Here is a 15,471-nt window from a genome sequence, read left to right as displayed (position 1 = left end):
CGAAAATTGGTCAGTAGTTAGAGGATACGTCAAGAAACAAAGGTGACATGGTACCACCTTGCGCCTTTACCCTGAGGGTGGATACCGCCCCTTCTCGGGGGTGAAAATTATTTTATAAAAAATAAATGCACAAATCAATAAAAGAACAAATTAAAAGCAAAATTTATTATATAAAGTTAATAAAATAAGTCAATACTTTTTAAGTTACATATTAAAGATCAAAGATTTTAATTATTTGTGAAAAAAATGCATGTTTTGAAAAGGTTTTTTGTAAATCACTGAAAAACTTTAAGTTTTTACAAAAAAGTTAATAGTAGTTTAATTCGTATAACTTATATTCTAAGAATAAACTCTTAAATCACGCGTCTTTCGATTATAGAGCTACAACCCCTTCGCAAGAAAACGACCCCATATTCCCGGCTTAAGAGAGAGTTGTTCTTAAAATAATTTAAATTAATTATTTGGCGACTACATATCGTTTACTAATTTATGAGCTTGCAAAATATACGCATCTCAATTATTGAATTGCCATTTTCTTTCTATAGTGCAGTCACTGAAGGTAAAAATCAACTAGTACCTTCGATTTCGGTAAATCTCCATTTATTTTCACGAATTGACAATAACAACTTGGGGTTTTAGCCTGGGGTATATGTCACCCCTTCTCGGGAGTGAAAATTACTTTATTAAAAATAACCCCACAAATCGAGAGAGGGACAAATTGTAAGCAAAATTTGTTATATAATGTGATTAAAATAAATCAATACTTTTTGAGTTATTAAAGATCAAATATTTTAATTTTTGGAAAGAAAATGCATGCTTTAGAGCGATTTTTCATAAATGACTCAAAAACTGTAAGTTTTTACAAAAAAGTTTTCATCACTAAAATTGAAGCTAATAAAAAATATAATAAATTGCTTACTTGAAAAACCCTTTAATGTTAATTTAAAGTAAGTTATTGGTAATTAAATACATATTTTTTTCCGCGACTGTTAAAATCTAAGGGTTCAAGCTTAAATAACGGGAAAGAGATGCATTTTATAACACTTAGGTACTAAATACTTGTCAAAGTACTTAGAAATACCTATGAAAAATAAGATGCAGACAAAGTTGATAGTATCAATATCCGCTCACCAATTTTCGTGAAAATGAATGGAGATTTACCGAAATCGAAGTTACTAGTTGATTTTTACCTTCAGTGACTGCACTATAGAAAGAAAATGGCAATTGAATAATTGAGATGCGTATATTTTGCAAGCTCATAAATTATTAAACGATATGTAGTCGCCAAATAATTAATTTAAATTATTTTAAGAACAACTCTAAGCTATACGAATTAAACTACTATTAACTTTTTTGTAAAAACTTAAAGTTTTTCAGTGATTTACAAAAAACCTTTTCAAAACATGCATTTTTTTCACAAATAATTAAAATCTTTGATCTTTAATAACTTAAAAAGTATTGACTTATTTTATTAACTTTATATAATAAATTTTGCTTTGAATTTGTTCTTTTATTGATTTGTGCATTTATTTTTTATAAAATAATTTTCACCCCCGAGAAGGGGCGGTATCCACCCTCAGGGTAAAGGCGCAAGGTGGTACCATCTCACCTTTGTTTCTTGACGTATCCTCTAACCACTGACTAATTTTCGTGAAAATCGATGAAGGTTCACCGAAATTGAAGGTAATCGTTGATTTTTACCTTCAGTGACTGCACTATACAAAATAAATTGCAATTTACTGATCTAAATGCGCGTAATTTGGAAGCTTATAAATTATTAAATGATATGTAGTCGCCAAATAATTAGTTTAACGCATTTTAAATACAACTTTCTCTTAAGCCGGGAAGATAGGGTGGTTTTCTGGCGAAGGGGTTGTAGCTCAATAATCGAAATGCTCTTGATTTAATAGTTTATTCTTAGAGTATATAAGCTATAGGAATTATATTCGCAATACGATATATTAAGTTTTCTCAGCATCTTTCTCTTAAGTTAAATCAATTAAAGGGTTGTTTGGGGGTGAAGGGGATGAGCTCAAAAATCGAAACTATATAATTTCAAGAGCTCATAAATAGCTCGTAATTCTGCCGCAAAAACCGATTCAATATTCCTATTTTTAAGTAGTGGGGGGGGCTGACTCAGCCCCCCCCCCACTAGGGTATTAAATTCCTGCTCAGTGGAACGAGCTCAAAATTTTTAGTTTGCGGAATATGAGAGCTCATAAATAGCTCATAAATCAGGGCTATTTGTTTTTTAATTTTTGCAAGTGGGGGGGCCAGCTCAACACGGGTGTATGTATTTATCTTAGTTGGGAATAGGATAATTGATATTAAAATATAATGAAATAAAAATTAAAAATTTGTGTAGAAAATCTGACGTTTTTACATTTTATACGATTCGTCGAGAGAAAAGCAAATACGCGGAGGCAACAATTCATAAAAATTTACATATTAACGCTATTTTTTTGGTATTATTCTAAGTATTAAAATTAGTGTAATATTTAAATAAAAATAAAATTAAACTTTTTAAAATATATTTATTTCGTTAAAATCATAATAATAGAAGTATAACTTCTTACTCGCGTACAAAGTACACACACTCTTTTTTTGTTATATTTTATAGTGTTATTTGTCTTATTGTTGTTTTGATTCCTTATATACGGTGACATCTGGACAATGTTTGTTTGTTTTTTCCATAGCACACTACGTACTTCTATATATATCCACTTATATGACAGCAACAGTTATGTTTAAAATTTACACGTTTCTTAAGATATCTCAAGATAGAAAAAAGGTATCGACATGCGGTTTTCGGTATTCTGTTGCTAATTTGGTCTAATTTTGTAATGTAGGAAAAAAATACATACTTGTATTTAATATCTTCCAAAGAAAACTAGATTTCTAAAAAAAAATAAATAGCGCCTTCTAGCCGGCATATTACGTAATAGGCTGTTTCCAAATTATAACTATTACATTGACGCAAAAGAGCTGTTTTCAACAAGACCAAGTTTGTAAAAATTTATTAAGCAGAACCGGACTTACAACGATTTTTTCATAACAAGGCTCCCACTCACCCCCACCTCTTATTTGCACAGGTAGACTTAAACTTGTGAAATAAAATATGCACAGAATTGTATGAAGAATACGATGATTGGATTTCCAGTGCCCTTTCATTAGGCAAATTTTGTAAAATTTCGATTTTTTAGTTTTTGATATTCAATTACGCCCTCTAGCGGTGGACTTACAATTATGAAAATAATTTCCAGGCTTTTCTCGGGGCAACTTTTGTTATATTTTTTTTCCCAAAGCTGTAGTATAAACGGTTCCTGAGATATGGCCGAGAGCCATTCTTATTGGGACACCCGGTACAATCAACTTACGGGCAACTACGCACGGGTCTATAAAAAATATACACGTTTTGTAAAAGCCTCAATTATGTCAACAAATTTTTTGAAATTTTTAAATTAATAAAATTATTGCTTCCCACCTAAACAAAAATAAAAACCAAAAATGACCTTTTTGCTGATGGGGGAGGGGTTAAAATTCAGCTGAACCTTATCTTTTATTCAAATAGAACGTAACAAAATGAAAAAAAAAATGAATTCTGGGAATGGGGGCATTTTGCCTATCTTAACGGGGGGTACCCTTTGTTGGTTATAAAAAGATCCACTTTTATATTTACACTTTTTTCACATAACCTCAAAATTTATGCAAAAAATATAATCGAATATTTCCTTTTTTATTTATATCTTCCACAATTTTTTTGCAAAATTTGGTGAAAACTTACCTTTTATGTCCCAAATACACTGTAATTTTTTTGATTTAAAATATTTCATTTATTATTGAAAAGTCACCCTGATTTTCAATCGAAAATTCTCAAGTCACATATCCGATTTTTTGAAAGTCAGTATGCTTTTTGTTTTTTCGTGGAAATCTCTTATTTCTAATGGTGTAAAAAATTTCATTACTAAGGTGAGTTTTCTCAGAAAACGCAAAAAAATCGAAAAAGTTTTAATTATGTTCTGAAGCTATTTTCTTGTGGAATCTGATGTACTTTACTATTTTATTTGGGGATATAAAAGTTTTGTAATCATGTAAAAGTTGTATTTTAGTTACTCGAAAAACGTAAGATTCCATGTTACGCTGATAAACGAAAAAATTGCAAATCCATGAAACCATGTTTCCTTTAATTTTTGTTATATTTCCTTCTTTTTACAATGGGGTCCACCATGTTAATGTTTTTTTTACTTTTTATCATTTTTAAAGATTTCGGCCCTGTTCATATTTGCTAATACTTTTTCTACAGATGTAGCTGAAATAAAGTTTTATATAGGTAATTAAAGAAGTATTTGTAATTTTTTTCAGATATCACTATCATTTTGGTATTTGGATTTTTATTACGAGGGTATATACTACTAATAGGTTCAAGAGTATTGTATAGTGGTAATATTTCAATTGTCAAAAACAGATATCCACCCAACAGTTCAGAACAAGAAGCCCAACTCAGCATATTCGAGAGAAAGATACTGAGAAAGTATACAGCCCGGTGCAAAAGAAAAACCGCACGTGAAGAAAGAACATAGCCAGATAGGCAAAGACCAGGGTTATGACGCCAAAACAGAAAGAAGAAGGAGATGGACTAGGCGAAATCAAAATTATGTTAGAAGAACTGAAAAGAACCTGCAGAGAAATAGGTGTAAAAATAAACATGCCCAAAACTAAAAGATCCCGACATAGCAACTGTATACAGACAGCAAATAGAAGATCAAATAAGGACATAAAACTTAGAAGAAGAAGAAGAAGAAGACATTAACCAACTATGGGCAAATATAAGAGGTATTGTGTTACAGAAATCGGTTGAAATACTGGGCAAAACCAGGTCAGAAAAACGAAATCATTGTTTTGATCATGAGTGTGAAATGGCCACAAATAGAAAGAATGTAGCATATCAAAAAACCATCGACGCAGGTTGTACACGGAGAAAAAAAGAAGAATATAGACCTCTTAGAAGAGAGGAAAAACGTATCCATCGACGTAAGAAGAGGGAATACGAACAGAACACTCTCAATGAGATACAAAGTTTATTTGATAAAAATGAAACAAGAAATTCAAGAAACTTTCTCCTATTTTCGTCGTCTCTACGTGATTATATATTGTAAAATCCGGAGATATGGGATGCAGCCAGAAAGCAGTTTATTAACGAAAAGTCTTAGATTTAAAATATTGTTTATTATATTTTTATTTCAATTATTCTAATTGTTTAAAAAGTAGTAAAGTTTGTATCTGGGGCTTTTCGTTGTTTTCCTCGTAATACGAGAGATGTCGCTAGATTTCATCTCAAAAGGTGGGTTCGTTGCATCGCGATGGTTTGCCTTAAAAGAGGCAGAATGTTTATATTCCCTTCAGAGTTGTGACTGCATAAACTTCACTGATGATGCATAAGGATGCTGAAATAGTTGCTATATGGAGATGGTAGTCCAACTCTGAATCGAATGTAAACAAAACCTGCCTTGAACCCTTTTTTATCTTTTTCATTTTACTCAGTTTTTGAGTATTTCGAAACTGTCTTTCGGTCCTTTTCCTAGACGAAGAGAAGGTAAATGCGTGGCCTAAGTGTCCTCTATTTGCTTTCTCCTATTTTCGTCGTCTCTACGTGATTATATATTGTAAAAGCCGGAGATATGGGATGCAGCCAGAAAGCAGTTTATTAACGAAAAGTCTTAGATTTAAAATATTGTTTATTATATTTTTATTTCAATTATTCTAATTATATTTTTATTTCAATTATTCTAATTGTTTAAAAAGTAGTAAACTTTGTATCTGGGGCTTTTCGTTGTTTTCCTCGTAATACGAGAGATGTCGCTAGATTGCGTCTCAAAAGGTGGGTTCATTGCATCGCGATGGTTTGCCTTAAAAGAGGCAGAATGTTTATATTCCCTTCAGAGTTGTGACTGCATAAACTTCACTGATGATGCATAAGGATGCTGAAATAGTTGCTATATGGAGATGGTAGTCCAACTCTGAATCGAATGTAAATAAAACCTGCCTTGAACCCTTTTTTATCTTAAAACACCAACTTCAGAAGTTTCAACTCAAAACGTAGCTGTCTTCCTGCAAGATCAAGGTGGGGATGGTCGCCTGTCAAATTTGGTCAAAACAGAGCCAACTAATAAACAAAAACAAAACTAGAGAAATTTTGATACCTACAGATTCTATTATCTTTTATGAGAAGATCTACAAATCACCAAAGAGGATAGAATAAGAACAGACGAAATATGAAACAGAATGGAAGTAGAATGTTCAATTACAAAGAAAAGGTGGAAAACAGAGCCCTGCAATTGTACGAGAATGTACAAAGAATGCCAGAGCACAGGTGGCCGAAAATAATACTGGACTGGGACCTGCCGGGAAGTAGATGAAGATGAAGACCTGCTGTGGGATGGAAAACTTACATCGGAAATACTATGATAGATAGAGACCTCAGAGATGGCGACTAAGAGAATAGAGTGCTCTGGAGGATGAAAACGGTGAACTCTTAATGGGAAAAAGCCGTAGAAGAAGAAGACAGATTCTATACGATTCCTACAGATCTTGATAACATTCCAGATGAAGTAACATGTGACTTCCGTTGCTATTTAAAACAATTGAGGGCCTGACTGAGAGTCTAATTAAAATTAAAATTGGATCAAGGATGTCTGAGGGATTTAAGGTCACGAATGGATTGAAGCATTGTTGCTGTATTATTTCGCTTACTATTTTCAAAATTTACCTGGAACAAGCACTCAAGTTGTGGAAAAGAAAATGTAATGGCATGGGAATCCGTCTCAATGACGAGACAACACTATACACTTTATGTTTCGCTGATGACCAAATTCTAATTGCTCAGGATCATGACGACTTGAGTTACATGACGCGTAAGCTAATAGAAGAATATAACAAATGGGGGTCTCGAAGTCAACATTAAGAAAACTGAAGCCATGTGTGTTGGAGGAACAAAGCAGTCCATTAAATTAGACGATGGGGTAGAAATTAAACACTGTGATGAACACACTGTGTACCTGGGCATGAAGGTAACTCAAGATGGAACACTCGTTGCTGCTATAGAAGACATAAACATACAGGGTAGAAAATCCATATCCATGATGAACGGCATTCTGTGGGACTAAACAATATCTAAAGAGAACTCATATACAATACCATACTTAAAAGTGTAATCACATATGGCAGCGAAGTTTTGCCACTGAAACAAAGAACAGAGAAAATGTTAATAGTAACATAATAGACCAGTAAGGATCTGTTTTTAGGTGGATGTGAGAGGTGGCATTCAGATTTTTGCTGATAAAGTTAGGTGATAACTTCGTTAATAATAATTGAATTATGCTCCTTCTCAAATATGCCCGGAACATTAATAAAAAAAATAAAATATTTAAAAATTTCAAAAAATTTCGTTTTTTTCTACTTTTTTTGCTGATAACTTAAAAACTATTCATTTTAGAACAAAGTCGTATAGGAATAAAACAAAGATAATTAAATTTTCTATCAGATGCGATTGGTTAAAAATGTCTTAATTTATCACCCTTGCTTCAAAATAGCAATAAATATAAAATAAGGGGGCAAAACAAGCCTGTCCTTATTCAATGATTTTCCATCACTTGGGTTACACTTGGAACCTTCCTAATTCGCTTAGAAAATTTTTGTAATGTGCTAAAACCGTACACCAAATTTCATTAAAATTGACCCATTAGATTTTGCATAATAATTTTGCATTCTAAACTTTTTTTAAAAAATTAAAATTTTTTAAAATCTTGCAGAACAAAAACTAGAACATACAAAGATTTGTCAATTTTTTTACATATAAATAAGTACTCCACCTATCTAACGCACTTTACAGAATTGAAATCGGATTATTTGAGCAGCCTCAGCAATGTTTTAAAGTTATAAACAATTTTTTGGCTTATAAACAAATTAGTGCTGTGGCCAGGAGGGGGTGCTACGGGCTTTTTTATTTAGATGGACTTACCCAAGTTTTTTCATGTATTTTGACCCGTATAACACGAATTTTTTGGGTAACAGTTGATCCGGATGTCGATAAGATTTTTATAAACAAAGAACTTGAGGAATTACATAACATCGATTTTTCGCAAAATAAAACATTGTTTTTGTATTTCTTGGATAATTCTAAGCAAAAAATGTTTTTACAAGTTTTTTCGTAGGATGCATAGTTTTCGAGATAAACGCGGTGGAACTTTCAAAAAATCGAGAAATTGCAATTTTTGAACGCGAATAACGTTTGATTAAAAAATAAAATAGCAATTCTGCTGACAGCATTTGAAAGTTGAAGTCAAATTATACCGGTTTTAATTATTTGCATTGCTAAAAATTAATTTTTTTATTATTAAACAAAGCTATTTGTTTATAAGCCAAAAAATTGTTTATAAATTTAAAACATTGCTGAGGCCCCTTAAATAATCCGATTTTAATTCTGTAAAGTGATAGGTAGAGCACCTCTTTATATGTAAAAAAATTAGCCAACTTCTAAATGGTCTACTTTTTGTTCAGAAAGATTTTAAAAAATTTGAACTTTTTTAAAAACATTTAGATTGCAAATTTATTATGCAAAATTTATTAGGTCGATTTTAATGAAATTTGGTACACAATTTAAGTATGTTACAAAGAATTTCCTAAGCGAATTACTAAGGTTCTAAGTGCCACCAAAGTGGTTAAAAAATATTGAATAACAACAGACTTATTTTGCCCCCTTATTTTGTATTTATTGCTATATTGCAGAAAAGGTAATACCTTAAGACATTTTTTACCAGTCGTATATCATACAAAATTCAATTATCTTTATTTTATTTCTCTACGACTTTGTTCCAAAACGAATCGTTTTAAAGTTATAAGCAAAGAAAGCAGAAAAAATCGATGTTTTTCGAAATTTTTAAATATTTTAATTTTTTTTATTAATGTTCCGGGCATATTTGAGAAGGAGCATAAGTCAATTATTATTACTGAAGGTGTCACCTAACTTTATCCGCAAAAATCCGAATGCCACCTCTCACATCCAAAAATAGATGTTTTTTCGCAGATCCTTACTGGTCTATAAATGGACTTTTGGAGAAGAGCAACAGGCAAATCAAGAAGAGATCCGATACCAAATGAGAGAATACGAGAAATGATGGGAGTCATACATTCAATAATTGATGACATAAAAACAAAACAACTAATATGGTACAGCCATGTACAGAGAATGCTAGATGACAGGATCCCTAAACAGATTTTGGCGTGGGCGCCACAGGGGAGAAGGAAAAGAGGAAGGCCGAGAAGAAGCTGGAGGGAGGGAATTGAAAAAGAACTGGAGGAAAGAGAAATCTATCCATGTCTATGGTTAAACGGAGAAGAATGGCGGTTAGGAGTCGGAAGGCGTCGAAGAACGTTGTAAACCGATAGTAGTAGTAGATATAACAAGTTTAAAAATCGACATATCCGAACGACTTTTTTTTTCTAAAATAAATCAGTTGATACAGGAGGGTTAGACCTGATTTTCTCACTGTATATTCTTGTTATACGATTATATTGTAAGCTAATAAATATATAATCCTATGTATACAATAAATATTACTTTCAATTTATTTATTTCACAAGTATTGAGCTTTTATACAGTAGGAAAAATTAAAGAATACCCATGAACGAACATATAAAACACGCTGTATTTTCCTGTCACCGTGTCACACAAAAAATTGGCCAGCGCAAGTACATGTAATAATTATTGTTACATGTACTTGCACTGGACAATTTTCTTTGTGACACGGTGACAGGAAAATACAGCGTGTTTTATATGTTCGGTCATGGGTATTCTTTCATTTTTCCGACTGTATGTAATGTTTTTTATTAGTTTTAGCGAGTCAACTGTCAAAACTGTCGTATGACAGAATAGGACCCATTTCATGTAAGAATACAAAATTGGTGCAAAAATGTGAATGTACTGTTGTTACTTTTATTTAGTTTGCACTATTATTTAACAATGTATGCTAACATTCTATAATAATCATAGTATTTGCTCAGTACTAGTGAAACTTTTTAGTAATAAAAATGTATGGATAATTTCTCAAAAGTCAATATATATTGCATATGCCACAATTTTTTTAAGTTAAGGATTTAAAAAAAATATTATTATCACATCCCTTTGTCATTTGTAGCACACTCGATCTTTTGCGTGCAACTTTTTTAACGTGCAACATTCTTAACATATATTCCTGTTTTGCGCTGTTTGCATCCAATTTTTGTCGATCAGTTTTATGTCATCATCTTGTTGGCGAACCACCTCTACTCCGATCTATTTCTTGTCTTGGTCTCCAGTGTATTATTCGCTGTGTCCATCTGTTATCCGACATTCTACCTGTGTGCCTCGCCCACTTCCACTTAAGGGTCATAATTCTTTCTATGGTATCTGTCACTCCTGTTCTCCGTCTTATTTCCTTGTTCGTAATCCGATCCCTACGAGAAATGCCTAACATTGAGCGTTCTGTAGCTCTTTGTGTAACACAAATTTTATTTCTTATTTTCTTGGTTACTGTTATAGTTTCTGCACCATATGTAAGTATATACTGGCAATACCTGATTAAGGACTTTTCTTCTGAGACACATAGGCAGTTCTGACTTAAGGACATATCTCAGCTTGCCGAATGCCACCAAAGTAAGTCCTATGTGGCGAACTAGTTTGTACGTTTGATAGGTAGGTACTTATAAGAGGTGGTTTCTTCGATATGCATATCATTTACTGAAATCTTTTCTCTTAACAAAGATTTGTCATAATTTATGTTTTTGTGTGGTTGATTTTTAATCCAACTAGATATAGTTTCTCCAGTTGGGATACTGCATCATCGATGCTGTCAGCAAAAAGAACAATGTCATCAGCGAACCTCAAATGACTAAGTATTTCTCCGTTGACATTAATTCCTTTTTCACTCAGAGTTGCAGTATTAAACATATTATGCTCTAATAATGTTGTAAACGATTTTGGCGAGAATGTTTGCCACTTCGCACTCCCCGTTTTATTTTAAATGCGTTGGTCTTGTTATCTGCCAGTTTCACGCTTGCTGTCGCATTTTGATAGATGTATTTGATCATGTTTATATAGCGATGCTCTATACGGCACTCTGTTAAGGCTTTTAACTTTTTTGATGACATATTTTGTCGAAAGCTTTTTCATCGTCCTGTCAACAAATATCAGGACTAATGGTTTGTTATATTCAACACTCTTTTCTATCAAGTTCTTAACCAGTTGTAAATGATCATTCGTGTCATATCCCGCTCTAAAACCTGCTTGCTCTCTTGGCTGATAGAAATATATACAAATAATAGCTTATATAGTTGTGACAACAAGCTAATGGGGTGGTAGTTTCTAAGGTCGCTGATATCTCCCATCTTATGAAGTAAGATGATTTCCACGTTGTTCCACTGTGTCGATATTATCGCTTCGCACAGACATTTATTGAACAATTTAGCAAGTACCAGTAAAAGTTTAATTTCCTCCTAGTTTTAGGCTTTTAATCATTATTTTGTCTTTACATAGGGATTTATTGTTCTTAATCTTTTGAAGCGCATTTTTAATTTCGTCATTTGTTATTTTCGGCATTAATTCTGAACATTAATTCTCTATTTTTGGTAAAGGGCCTCTTTCATCTGAGTCACTTGTTTCATAAAGTTGTCTCTAAGGCAGCGAATTTAATTGCTGATCGAAAAATAAATTCTTTGACAAATACCTATGTCAGTATTTTAAATTTTAATTCAAACGATGGCAATAGATTGATTTTTGAGAAACTTCTTCAGTGCCTTTAAAAAATAATTGTTTATTTAACAAGTTTAAGATGTTATTTTAGATTTGTATGGATCATTTACGCTAAAAAAGTTAGTACGGGTGGAAATAACGAACATTCGAGTAATATTAGGTTGACGTAAGACCTATGTGTTATATGTGTCTAAAACAGTAAGTTTAATAAAACCACAACAAATTCTGTTAATTGGTGCACTATTAGATGTGGGGTGGTTGGAACTGGAATTTGTAATAATAACCTTCATCTAAACAATAACAGTTAGTAGTTAAACATTTGTGTGGTTTATGGTCTAGGAGAGGAATATTATCGGGTCTTAAAATGATAGGAGTAGTTGTTTGAAAAACATTCGTCATGAATAGGTTTAGATACATCGTGAATGCTCAGTGTTGGTTCTAACAATTATTGCTTATCATTTATACATTTTTTTAAAATACCGCTTAGTATAATACATAGGATAACTCATAAGTATTACAGTTAGTAGTATTCAACTGTAATTCACTCAATTATACAGATTGGGTAATTGTTTATTATACACAGTTAGAACTCCAAAGAATGTAAGGCATTGGACGTTTGAATTATTTCAGAAGTGGTTAACAGGATAAGTAGGTATAGGATTTGTTTTATAGGAGCTGGGCCGAGCTGTTACAAAACCTCATGAACGTTAGGGAGCATCCATAAACTACGTCTTAAAAAATTTGAACTTTTTAATATCCTCCCCCCCCCCCCCACCGTCGTAATTCGTCGTTTAGAGACGACCCCCTCCCACATGTTGACGTCGTCATTGCAACTCACGACCCCCTTTTCATTGATTTAAAAAAAATCAATATTATTTCTGTTTTTTTGATCAAATATGAGAGGGTAGGCGTAAAATCCTTATCCAATGCTATTTAAATGTATTAATTTTTCTCGAATCCTGAGAAAACTAATAAATACATTTGAAAAATTTAAACGCCGAATAAAAGATTACATTATTACCGAGTTGAAAGTCCCTTAGAATAAACAAAAGGTTTCTTTTGAATGAAATATTTGAAATGGAAAATCAGACAAAATTTTCTCTTTTTTTTTTCACCCATGTAACTTATTAAAATAAACATTATAGATGTTTTCAGGAACTTTTGGCCCTCGACAATAATGCAGTCTTTCAATCTGCGTTTAAATTTTTCAAAAATCTTTATTAGTTTTCTTAATATTCGAAAAAAAATTAATGAATTTAAATAGCATTGGACCAAGATTTTGCGGGGTATGCTTTCTTAACTGCATCATATAAATCTTTATATTTATTTTGTTTTAATTTCGATGCCATTTCTTCTAAAGTATAAATACGACTTACTAACTAAATAGAAAACAATATTTTATTTCTATTCGTTCTTTCAGAACTGTTGTTTCACACAGTATGCAGCACATAAATGAACTAACAATTTAATATTTTTTTGCTTCCAGACGTTGTTATGTATATAGAAGCGATTGTTTAAACCCAAAGAACAATGTCTTATTGTTTGTTGTCCTGTACAAAAGTGCTACCTAATATTATTTTAACGCCGTGACTGATAAAAACGAAATGAAAAGTATGCGATAAAAGTATCTATAACAGGATTATTCTTTTTAATTTTAAAAAAGGTATATTTATTCGTAAACGTTTAATTTTATTTTCAATTTCAAATCAAAAACTATACGTTTTTATACGAATATCTGATACTTTAATGCTGGTAGAAGCTAGTAAAAAATGATTTTTATAGACACAATAGCGAAAAATTTAAATATACCAATATATTAAACGACGTCGAATGGGCACTCATACCCCCCCTGTCGTACTCCGTCGTAATAAGCAAGCCCCCCCTCCCTCTTCTCAACGACGTAGTTTATAGATGACCCCTTATACCTAAATACGCTTCCCCGACATAAAAATTAATCGCAAAAATATTAAATATTTTAATTTTATGCTGAATTGCGCGACACGGTCAGATTTTCACATAGTGTAAAGTGCCGTCCACTCATCTGCAAAATTTTACTATCGAATTCTACATTAGATAGGATGCAGAGTGATTTAGTCCACTTTTGTACGTAATAAATTGAGTATCTCTGGTTTGAAAGAATTTGTCAACAATAACCATATTTAGCACTGTCGCTAATTCAAGCATATCATTTCCAGCTTAATTTCTAGTTTCAAAGCCTCGTCCTACTTGTTTGCTTCATCTTGGATTGTCCCACATGTGTACTAAAATTACATATTATGACTTTCTCCTCTGATGAAAGAATATCTCCCAATTTGTCTCCTAACTGATTATAGAAAGCTTTTCTTTCATTCTCATCCAGCCCTATTTGATAGTATACCCACACAACATTCAATACTTCTTTATCAAGTACAAATTTCATTGACATTATTCTATCACTCGTTCTATTGTCACCATTGCTAGTGTTACTTGTCTCTACATATCACAATATGTATCCTTTGCCAAGTTCTTTCGACCTTTATCCTTTCCACTTAGTCTTTTGAATACAATCAATCTTTCTGTTAAACGCATCTACTAAATCCACACTCTTACCTATAAGAGTTTTAAGGTTCCAAGACTCTATCTTAATTTTTCATAATTGAGTGACAACTTAGTCCGAAGTGTTTCTTAGGAAATTTTGTCATCAAATTCATTCATTCAAACCGGCATTCCTGCCGGCTGTCATCTTAAGCCGGCAGAAAGGAATGAGTGCCCTGTTACAGGAATCACTGATTCAATTTTTCGTATGTTTGCTGGAACCCGGATGTCCAGGCACTTGCCACACATAGGTAGTTAAAATGTGTATATATATATATATATATATATATATATATATATATATATATATATATATATCAATCGGTTTTAAAACGTCTTGCGACGTTGTCCGATGCCTAATTTCCATGACACTCTATCATCCCATTGGCCCTCTCTAAGATCTCTTGCGCTCATCGCCTTCGTTACTCCCTCTCTCCAAGATTTCTTGGGTCTTCCTCTCTTTCTGCGGTTTGGTGGTACCCATTGCATAATTATTTTAGGGAGTATTGAGTTATCCATCCTCTGGACGTGTCCGTACCATATCAGCTGTTTTCTTTTTATGTCTGTTGTTAGAGAGCCGTCAACCCCCATTCGCTGTCTTATCTCATCATTACTTATTTTCTCTCTGCGTGACACTCCTACTGATCTTCTAAAAGCGTCCATTTCTACTGCCTCCAGTTTTCTTCTGTTGTTTTCGGTTATCCGCCAAGTTTCTGCTCCGTACAATAGACTGCTTTTAATAAGAGATTCGTAGATATTGTGTTTTCTTCTTTTTCCTATTTCATGATTCCACAGTACGCTGTTTAGACAACCTATTGTTTTTCTGGATTGTGTTATTTTTCTCTTTATTTCTTCATCATCTTTCCCCGTTGTGTCAAAAACGATTCCTAGATATGTGTAATGGTCGCAGGGCATGATGATTTCATTATTTTCTAATGTGATATTCGATAGTTCGGTACCTATTGGCAGGTATTTTGTTTTTTCTGTATTAATTTCTAGTCCCCACTTTCTATATTCTTCTTGTAATTTCCTTGCCATGTACTCTAAATCATCTTTATCGTTTGCTATAACAACCTGGTCATCAGCAAACTGCAATGTATATAAGCAAATCT

The 15,471-nt window shown here is 32.6% G+C and overlaps 1 protein-coding gene across 16 annotated transcripts in view; it reads left to right on the top strand.

Annotated features, from left to right (window-relative positions):
• LOC126889954 (G-protein coupled receptor Mth2-like) overlaps positions 1–15,471 on the top strand; it is a 595,837-nt gene that overhangs the window by 537,464 nt on the left and 42,902 nt on the right. Inside the window, exon 7 of one of the 16 annotated variants that reach the window (XM_050658712.1) lies at positions 11,877–11,983. The exons of 14 other annotated variants lie outside the window; for them this stretch is intronic. In XM_050658712.1, coding sequence (XP_050514669.1) covers positions 11,877–11,955 — 79 coding nt within the window. In that variant the 3' untranslated portion in view covers positions 11,956–11,983. Of the gene's footprint in view, positions 1–9,889; positions 9,944–11,876; positions 11,984–15,471 lie in introns of all 16 variants that reach the window. One more of the 16 variants, XM_050658713.1, reaches the window with a different exon arrangement.

The sequence above is a fragment of the Diabrotica virgifera genome, chromosome 8, assembly GCF_917563875.1.
Source record: "Diabrotica virgifera virgifera chromosome 8, PGI_DIABVI_V3a".
Lineage (NCBI taxonomy): Eukaryota > Metazoa > Arthropoda > Insecta > Coleoptera > Chrysomelidae > Diabrotica > Diabrotica virgifera.
The sequence above is the reverse complement of the archived record's forward strand: the minus strand, read 5'-3'. Positions and strand labels throughout refer to the sequence as shown.